The sequence below is a fragment of the Merops nubicus genome, unplaced genomic scaffold (genome assembly GCF_000691845.1).
Source record: "Merops nubicus isolate BGI_N331 unplaced genomic scaffold, ASM69184v1 scaffold8813, whole genome shotgun sequence".
Lineage (NCBI taxonomy): Eukaryota > Metazoa > Chordata > Aves > Coraciiformes > Meropidae > Merops > Merops nubicus.
In genome coordinates this window covers 1-10,594 of record NW_008596879.1, presented here as the reverse complement: position 1 = coordinate 10,594, position 10,594 = coordinate 1, and the positions used below count along the sequence as shown (strand labels likewise).

At 44.0% G+C, this 10,594-nt stretch overlaps 1 protein-coding gene across 1 annotated transcript in view; it reads right to left on the bottom strand.

Moving 5' to 3' along the window:
- The window catches only part of LOC103769330 (collagen alpha-1(XXII) chain), a gene marked incomplete at its 5' end in the record, with an annotated part of 24,070 nt that extends 17,772 nt beyond the window's left edge, over positions 1-6,298 (bottom strand). Inside the window, 3 exons of the mRNA XM_008936515.1 lie at positions 3,801-3,854; positions 4,838-4,925; positions 6,254-6,298. Of these exons, the coding sequence (XP_008934763.1) occupies positions 3,801-3,854; positions 4,838-4,925; positions 6,254-6,298 (187 nt within the window). The remainder of the gene's footprint in view (positions 1-3,800; positions 3,855-4,837; positions 4,926-6,253) is intronic.
- Positions 6,299-10,594: the final 4,296 nt, after the last annotated feature.

Genomic DNA, 10,594 nt, shown 5'->3' with positions numbered 1-10,594 from the left:
CCTCATGAAGTAGAGTCCTGCACCTGGGGACACATGTCCCAGCACTGGTTAGGGGTTGACCTACTGGAAAGCAGCTCCATGAAGAATGACCTTGGAGTCCTGGTGGACAACAGGTTAACCAGGAGCCAGCAGTGTGCTCTTGTAGCCAAGGAGGCCAGTGGTATCCTGAGGTGCATTAAGAAGAGTATGACCAGCAGGTTGAGGGAAGGTCTCCTCTCTCTTTACTCTGTCCTGGTAAGGCCACCTCTGGAGTACTGAGTCCAGTTCTGGGCTCCCCAGTTCAAGAGAGACAGGGAACTACTGGAGAGAGTCCAACGGAGGGCTATGAAGCTGATTAAAGGATTGAAACATCTGTTTGATGAGGAAAGGCTGAGAGACTTGGGTCTGTTTGGCCTGGAGAAGAGAAGACTGAGAGGGGATCCTATCAATGTTTATCAGTATCTAAAGGGTCGGGGTCAAGAGCATGGGGCCAGTTTCTTTTCAGGGGCACCCAGTGACAGGACAAGGGGCAGCAGACACAAACTGGAACACAGGAAGTTCCACCTAAACACAAGGAGAAAGCTCTTTGCTTTGAGGTTGATGGAGCCCTGGAACAGTCTGCCCAGAGAAGTTGTGTCCTTCTCTGGAGGCATTCAAACCCACCTGGATGCATTCCTTTGCAACCTGCTCTAGGTGAACCTGCTTTGGTAGGGGGGTTGGACTAGATGAGCTCCAGAGGTGACTTCCAACCCTACCATTCTGTGATCATATATAACTTTCAAAGCACTTCAAAAATGTCACCTTTTTGTTTTACACACCTATGTGTTTATGAGCAGTTTAACCTATTGAATTAGAAGGAGCTGAATTGCACTCACTGGAAGTCCAGGCAACCCTGGTGGGCCCTGTGGACCTGGAGGACCATCTTTACCCTGGAAAGAAAGTAGAAACACCATGGGTCAGACAAGCTCCTCAAATGCTTCTATCAGATAAAGATTTATGAAATGTAGAACTTGACAAGCAACAAGTGTGAAAAGCTGGTCTTGCAGCCCATGTCACACAGGGTACAAGGTTTCCCTGAGTTCCTTCTAGTTTAAACTGAAGGGCTTTCATAAAACATCCAATAGTTGCAAGTTGTAACTAATGTAAGGAACAGTCCTGGCACCTGAGTAGTCTGGGCTATGACATCCTTCAGCAGGCTGCTGGTTTTGTTTTTACAATCCCCACACACAGTTCAGTTGTTAGCCTGGGTTATGAAGCATCCTAACAGATTTAGTCCTCCTGTTCTAGAGGGTATGAGATGTTAATAGAAAAGTACAACACAAGAGGTACAAAAACCTCCTTGGAGGTGCCATGGACTGGATTATGCTCTGGCTAATTTGGAGTTTCATTTGGTGAGTAAACAGAACTGCAAGAAGAGAAGAATCCCTGGTTATTTGTGGAGGTTCTACTTGCAGATGCAGAGTCGACACAGGCTGAATATTTTGGGAATCTTTCAAAGATGGGTTCCAGCTCAGCTTTATTTTACAGAGCTAAATATAGATGAAGCTGGTGATGAAACACACAGCTCAGAGCTTACTATATCTCCTGGGTTTCCTGCTGGTCCTATTGGTCCTGGTGCCCCATCTGGTCCCTAAACAACATAAATCAGAAACAATGTGAGTGATTAATGTATTTTGTACTTTTGTCAACATACTCCCCACCACAGCTGGCAACACTGAAGTTGTCTTCTGTCACTCAGTTCAGCATTCATTCCATCACTTCTCCACTCAGCAAAGTGGTTCCAACCTCTGTATTCAGTCAGTATCTAAAGGTAGAAATACTCAGACATTGGCCTTTCCTTCTGAAAACAGGGGAGAAACAGGAAAAAGCCTATCTTGTGACACAAATAACTCTGAAGGACAGAAATTATGGGAGAAGTTTGAAGCACAGTCTGTGGCAGGCAAACTTCTAGAGCCACAAGTCAATGCAGACAGGGGAAGAAGTCAGCAAAAGTTCAAGAAAAAAAAATTATCAGGGGAAAATCACATTTTGAACTGCTTTGACAGGCTCAGTTTTACTTTGCACATTTCCTTTGACTGTGAATCTATTCAGAGAGTCTCACAGGACAATTTTAAGAGTTTTAATCCTACTGGAATAACCTTATGGCTGTGGCAGCATGAGGTTAATAGAGAGACAGTAAATGTTTCTATGTTACTAGCTTCTCCTAAAATAATGCTCACAGGAGCACAAGTGACCCACAAAGCAGGTCCATGTGTTGTCCCAGTGGCAAAGCATTCAGCATCCTTTAGCCACTGCTACCATCTGAAAACAGAATTGCAATCTGATCCCCTTTTCTGGTACCTCCTGTCATTTAGTTAGTGCAATGTCAACTCAGCTTTGAAGAGACTGCTGATCCCCAAAGAGATGAAGGCTGCACACCCTCAGCATGGCAGAGCCAGAACTGCACTGTAAGCAGCAATATGAGGAGTGATGACTCTGGACAAAGAAAGGCAGTTTGGAAAGCAAAGTTCTTCACTCAGGAAAAGTCCTGGAGGAAATCCAGTCTCATACCACTGTGTAAAACTTTCTTAAATCTTCTGGTTCTAGACTGACAGCTTACTCCACATAGAAGAAAACACCTACACACGTACACTAAGTAGTCTCTGCGGAAGAGTTCTCATCATTACCTTGTATAAAGACAGCAACTGAAGCTTAGCATCAATTTACAGAGTGAGTTAAAGCAATCAGTGAAAAGTGGCCAATGTATTAAATAGCAATTATCATGAGTGGGGAACTCCATGACACCCAGGGGACCATTAGGAATCCACTGGAAAATACAAATGCAATGCACAGACAGATGGGGATGGTCCTTTCTTCCACATGGATCTTGCAACAACCTTTATTAGTAAGGAAAATACAGGAGCACCTTTGCAACAGAGGAACTTACAGGTGGACCAGGGTTCCCAGGAGCCCCTGAGAAGCCAGGCATTCCAGGGTGGCCCTGCAGGATGAAAAGAGAGACTTTGGTGATGCATTAGTCACACCTCCAGTTGTATAAAAGTCAACTGGTGATCAAACGTTGTGAGGCAACATCAAAATGAGACAATACACAGAATGCTGGTTATCAAGAAATAAAGAACCATGGGTTTTCAAAGCAAACCCTTGGTTTTCAAAGCATACACTTTAGAAATAAAGATAGTATACTTTAAAGTGTACTTTTTCTAAAGTGTACTTGAGTCTATACTAATGGAATGAATGAGAACAGATATTGGGGAATTGTACAAGTCAAGAGATCAGGCAGGAAACTTAACAGGTTTAAAATATCCTACAAATCTCATTGAAGAGATGCTGATCTGCACCTTAAAATATTGACTCAGCCCTTTACAAAATTAACTATGAAAGCTTGCTCTAATTTGGACCATTCTCCTCTTTCCTCTGGCACCTCAATCCCTCCTAAAAGAGGTCATCCTTACTTTTATCTTCTAGGACAAACAGAAACACTAACACTTTTTCAACCCAAAGGCACCTGACCTCCCAGATCTCATGTAAAGAAATGGTTAAAGGTTGGGTAATGTAGAGAATTGAATGTATCAAATAAAGAGGTGAAGAAAGTGATAATACAAGAAGGTTTTTGTTAGAGATAGGGATGGAAGCCTGTGAAGGACTGCTAGAGTTCCACTCTTCAGCACAGCCCATTTGAGGTTTATCAGTGATGTCGAGCTCCTATCTTCCTCCTCTGCCTCAGAGAAGGGTCTACAGATGTCTCTACAGACCTCAGGAGAGTTACTAACGAAGGAACAAAACCAGTGATGGAACTGTTGGAAAGCACACTCTGTTTTTACCTGTTCACCTTTTTCTCCTGCATCCCCAGTCATACCACGGTCTCCTTTAGCACCCTGACAATGAAAAAGAAATAAAAGGCCATTGAAGTCACTTGGATTCAGTATTGTGTCAGCTTTTTGACCTAGTTCATACAGCACTTGGACATAGGAGCAGAAAACTCATAAATTGCTAATGAGCCAAGATCTGTGGTTCTGCTGCTCTGTTTCAGAGTGGGACCTTATACTAGCTTGGATGGTGTTGGTATGGACAATATGCTACATCTTCAAAAGTGTGGAGCCCTTTGGGTCTCTCACTGAAAGGATCCTCCTAATGGATTTAGAAAGGAGTCACAAAGACTGCATTTGTGTTTGCATCTCCTTAGGGTTCTTGCAATATTTTCTTCTAACATTTGCAAAATGTGTGAGTCTGCCTTTTTGCTGAACACAAGCTAGACTCTTTATCAATTTCTTGATTTTATTTCATGCACACATACAGTTTAAAATCGTTCCTCTTGCTTGACCTAAACATTCAACCTTGCTGCCCAAATCTCTGCTTCCTCATAGCATCTAAGAAAGCAGAAGGCCTGGTATGTCTCAGACTGCTTGGCATTTCTGCCAGTTATTGCCTTTATTTTGCAAATTATCCTGGAACATACTTCCATTTTGATCAATCCTATACAAGTCCCACCCAACAGGCCAGTCCTACCTCTTTACACAGGTATGGATGTCACCAAGATCCTGCTTCAGCCAGTGTACTAATTAGTCACAAGTAAGTTTGCATCAGACAACTGAAGAAAACCAACCAACCTTTGGGCCATCCAGCCCAGGTGGGCCTGCAGGACCTCTGGGACCAGCACTCCCCTGCAATGCAGAAGAGGTAGAGGTAAACATTACTTTAGTCCATTGACTCCACAGACATCTAAAAAAAATTCAGTAGGTTGTTCATGAAAAAATAAATCAACCCTCTAAAAATATTCTAAGAAAAACAAGGTCCCACCACAGAAGGCATTGTCACTTCCCCAGCTCTCTTACCATTTTCCCATCCTGGCCATCTCTACCTGGTGGTCCTCGGAGACCTTTATCACCTTTGAAACCTGGGATGCCTGGTAGTCCTGGTGGGCCAGGAGGGCATTCACTGCACACGTCCTAGGAGAGAGCAGGGAGAAATAAATTAGCAGACCCTACAGACACCCAGTGTGGTGCTGGTGTAACACATGGGCCTTTACAGTTGGACCACACTGGGTAGGATGAGAAAATCCAAACAATACAGTGAAATCTCCAGAAAACTGTTTGGCTTCATAAGAAAGACAGCTCTCCAGTGAAGGCATTTCACAATAGCAATCTTAAAAGGGTCTTTTTGTTACTGGGGTTGGTAAATAGAGGTAGTTTTTTAGTTTCTTTTAATCAATAAGAAAGGATTTCTTGCCATGCCCCAAGACCGCTTAAAAATCTCCCAACTCAGCCAACGTAAATCTGTAAAGATTTTGGAGCCAGCATCTCTCAGATAGTGACTTATTGCCCAGACAGCTCTCTACATGGACAGACAGATCAGTACTGTTGAAACACAGATGCATCTGGGGTTAATTACCTGCAGACTTTTAGATGCACTATACAAACTGACTTTGCACCCAAGGTTCAAATCTACTCCAATCACTGTTGAAGGTATATGTGAAAAATTTTGTTAAAATGGTTTCCATTTTCTGGTTTAGGCAATAGAACTTGACAACGTTTATTTCTCTTTGGGAATGCACCTTTCAGAAAGGGCTGAAAAATTCTCAGAGCTTTTGTAAAATACACCATGTTATGAAGATCTTAGTAGGTCACTTCACTGCCGGGGGTGGTCAAAGGGCATTGGATTTTGGGCTTATAAGTTCCAAGCTTTGACAGTGTTTAAAGGAACTTTTTGCACTTGTAGCTCTCACACATTCCCATCACAGTATTAGTCAGGTCTGAATCACACATACAGATAACTCCCACCATCATCAAAGGCTGATTACCTTTACTAAGAGATTTATGTCCTCTGGAGAGAGCCGGGGTGAGGAGCCCTGTGGAATGAGACATTCATCAGCTCAGGTCATTTTAAAAGGCATCAAGGTACAAGAAGTTTTCCTGAACATGCTTATGGACTCTCACTGGTTTCCCTTTCCCTGCCTAGGACTTACTGGGCCAAACATGAGCTTCCTGCCCTGTATTATCAATGAACCTTATCACACCCAAGAGGAGTCCTTGCTGAGGGTACAGAACAGTGGTGCTAAGAAAGTGCCTTTAAAATTTTGGCTTTTATTTACATGCAGGATACACAGTTATTCTCATACTGTTCCAAAGCCATCACAGACATTTTTAACATCACCCCTTAGTGGTTCTCTAGTAAGAAGAGCAGCAGTGGAAGTGGACTCAAGTGCACTTCTAAGGTGAGGTGTACAGGTGGAAACTGACTTAAAAGGAGAAGACAATACAGAAGTGAAGTTACATACTGGTTTTCCAGGAGGTCCTCTTTCCCCTGGATTTCCAGGTAGACCCTACAGATCAAGAGAAACAAAAAATTGTGACATTACTGTGGTAACCCCCTGGTTGCTCACACTCTCTGCTGACTGCTGTAGACTAGCAAACACTTTTTTGCACTGAGCACCACTGCTCATTGCATGTGACAAAGAGTGAAGTGCTTTAAATATCTGCAACTTCAACATCCTCTGAACCCATCTTAAATCTCACTTCTGTAACCTGTGGCCTTGTTAAATTCGAGTCACACAAAGACTGAAATTGCTTTAGCTTGTCTCCTGGTCACAGGAAACATCATGAACTGAAATAGTGTGAAGAATGAAGCTTTAAATCCCTGAAGAAACCCATAACATGGAATACCAAGACCTTGCTTTGCACAAGGCTTACAAACAGGTCCTTTGCACCTGAAATGGCAATGAGCCTTTTTGTTTGTTTGTTTGCTTGTGGGGCTGTGCTCGTATCAGTTTTCACGAGATGAAGACACAGGACTGATGAGCAACCCCAGAATTTAAGGTCCAGGAAGTCATGGTTTGGAAAAAGGACCCTCCAAACCCTCAATGGGCATCTGCTGCACATCATTAGCAAGTGATTAGTTTGTTAAAAAACAAACAAACACAACACAGACCACCAATAACTAATCAAGAAACCAACCACACTAAAACTAAAGATTATTTTTGAACCTTTGCATAAAAATAATGCTCACATGGGAAACCAAATCTTTTGAATAGCACAGATGGTCACTGTCCAGATGGTGACAGGAACCTGCATTGCAGGTATCCTTGCAGGGGTGTTTCAGGTTGGACTGGGTGAGATTTCCCCAAACCATTCATTGCTAAATTCCTGTCTGCAGCTGGCCTGTCACCCTGTGTCATCAGTCAAGCACATGCATGTTCTAGTCACAGTGAGTACCTCAAAGAACACACAAAACATCTTCTGATTTAACCACATACAAGGGCTGACCTACGTGACCACTTTTGCATATGCAAGAACAGTTTCTACAGATCCTTTAAAAGCATCTTATCTGTGCTCAGTTCTGTTGATTCTGCAGCAGGCCCACCCAGAGAGGTCTCTGGGATGCCATGCTCCCCACCCAGGATGCTCATGGACACACTGAGGACAGAGGCAGTGACTTTCAATCAGTCCAGGACCACGCATGGCATCCTCTGAGACTAACCAAAATTTCCACCTGGAAAGCTCCTGTAAAAATTGGTCAAATGCTTTGCCAGGAAGGGGACTGGGAGTTCTGTCAATCCCCTTGGCTCAGGTTGGTCTGTGGTCTCCAACCACGTTGCTGTATTGTTTATGCAGACAATTAGATGGGGAGTTACTTGGCTACCTGGGGATCAAGGGTTTAAGTGCACTGTGTGCACACAGGCAAAGTTCTGACACTGCTACACCAGAACTACAGCTGCAGAGCAAACTGGAATGTCATCCTGGTATCTCACTTACACCTAAATCCCATACCTCTTGCTAGAGGAGAGAGAAAATACACTGATTCTGCTTTTCCTAACACTTCTGGGTGAGCAACAACCTTTCAGCTAGCCTGACTTTCCAAGAGAGGAATATTAAACACAAACTGAAGTGAAGCTGAAGTGGAACTGAAGTACTGACTCCATGGATAAAAGCTTGTTTCCCAAGGAGCTAAACCTTCTGCAGGTAAGCACCAAGAGGAGGTAAGGTGTGAAGGAGATTCTTAGCTCTTAATTCCTCACAAATGCCTTTCTGGGGAATTAAGTAAATATAAGGAAACCTTATAACCATTTATAGTTTTGCTTCTTACACAGAGCAGCAACGGGAATGTAGAAGACTGTGGGGTGTTCCCAAAGTCCCTTCTCCTTCACAGATGCTAATGATCAGGTCATGCTTTTGGAACCCTCTCCACTGTGGTTCTCAACCACTTCTGCAGCTGGGAATAGGGCTGCCTAAATAACAGTCACACAGATGTTATATTCCCAGACCTGCTCTGTTCAGGAAGACTCACACAGCACTTGCTTTAAGGTGTGCAATGCAAAGGAAAGACTTGAGCCATGAGAATCAGCCTTGATCAGAAAGCAACACAGAACAGAAATTTCAGCAATGTCTTTCATGCTGACTATCAATGTAGCTATAAATAAACTATTTCTGCCATAGGGCTCGCTGACAGCTTCTTGCTTAGGGATCTGAAATATGACATGGTACTAGCACTGGAACTTCAGCTTATAAAGATTTTTTTAAAGAAGAATACAGGAAAAAGACTTCTTAGTTATGAGAAAAGACACATAAGAAGGGAGTGAGTAAAACTGAAGTCCTGGGAAAGATTTAAGCATGGCTGTGATACCCACCTGGTACCAGACTGCTCTGAGACAAAAAGGGATGGACCTGTTTGCTTGAACACTGTATGTTGTGGAGCTGCGGATGTCTTTAACAGGGTGCAAATATGCCAGGATAAGAACATAATCTATGTGCTATGGCTGACAAACCCGAAACCACTGAAACCCTTGGAAAAGTCAAGCAGCTGAAAGGTTCAAGACTGCAGAAGAGATTGTCCTTTGACGAATGGTTGGTTGAGCTGAAATGCACAAACCAGATGTAGGATGATGGTACTTCAGCATGGTGCATTATCAGAGAACAGCAGCTGGAAGCAGAGGAAAGATTAGAGGAAAGATCGCTGGACTACAGAGGCCTGGAGTTAAATAAGGCTGATAAGAAGGGACAAGCTGCAAAGATTGCTCAGAGTAGGATGAAAATGCTAGAAGAAGGCACAGAGGGTATAACTGCATCTGGAGGAGCAAACCGGAAAAGAGAAAGCCACAGATTTTTTTTTAAAATGAGCTTCAAAGAGCCTGCCCCCAAACCTGCATGGCACTGCAAAGAAACACTGCTGATGTGATGTAGGAACAGGCACACACCCAATAACAACCAGTGCTGGAAAGCTCACAGAACTGGAACACTTTCTGGGGTAGTTCCATTACACGACTGAAAATGAAACTTGAAATGCAAGAGCCTCAATAGGGTATAAGTCCCAGGAATAAAAAGCTAATAGGAGGTTTAGTAAGTGTACTCTGGTTTGGGATGCATGTACCCTAAAACAAACACAAAGGCCTCTTGAAACTGTCCTTCTAACAGCACGGGAAAATCAACCCCAGACCAGAGGATTCTGCTTTTCAGATCCAAGGGCAGCAATGTATGCACTGACAAGGTTTTTCTAATTATGAAAATAAATGCAGGGGAAGATTAACTTCTGGTAATACTGGAACTTAGTCATCATAAATAATTAACATAATTAAACAGTGATTAATTCAGTGTTGATGTTAATTAAAATTATCATCATCAAAAAACAGAAAGAGTCTATGAAATGGGTGCCCTCCCTGCTGACAGGAGGACAAGGGAATGTCTCATTCAGATTGTTTTCTAATCTAAGGGAACTAAGTAGGTATATTGAACAGAAACATTTTATCTCCCAGTAGACAGACAGAGGAGAGCAGATGCTTCCCCCAAAATGTGTGGTTAACAGCATCTGGCCAGAGAGTGTCTGCTGTGTTAGGGATGTCTGCCCAAGGACCACTCACACCAACTGATGGAGCACCAAGAAACCACAGGCTGCACTGCCAGGAAGGTCAGCCTGGACTTTGCAAGTGATAGGACTGCAAACTAGGGACACCCCGAACTGTGAGGGGTGCAGGAATTGATGGAGCTGTGGAGATGCATGAGAGGTGTGCAAGGGAGGGGGAAGAAGAGAGGAGCAAGTGGGGATAGACATAAAAGGGTATGAAAGGGGCTGGTAATGCAGCAAATGGGGCTGGGCAGTGCACTCGTCTGGCACAGCCCTGCACCTGGTCACCAGGGTTTGTCCTGTCATCTTGTACCTTCTTATTAAACCTTTCTTTAACCATCTTTCTGCATCACGTGTAGGTGTGCTGCAGAGCCTACGTGCCAGCTGCTGGTGAGACCTGCACGTGCATGAAAACTGGTGCCAGGTACTGGGGTCAGACTGGAGATGTAGGATCCCCCAGCCTCTGTTACCAGCTACTGGAGTGAATCTAGGGGTCTTTAGCCACTAGCCACTGGATTGGGAATGGGGTGTGGTCCCAAAACCACCTTTAAAGGGGACCAGTATGAGCAAGGGGCTCCACAACGGTGGCTGTCATGGGACCACGGGTCACAGCCCATGTGCCTGCTGTCAGCTGGGGCAAAGGTCTCTGTCTTCACCAGTCTGGGGTGGGGTGTGTTCATCAGCAAACTTTAAGCTGGCCCAGCAAGGAGGGGGACTTAGGTCCAGGCCAGGGTACCAGGTGGGCAGAGGACTCCAGGCTGGTGTGCCCATGGGGAACCACAAG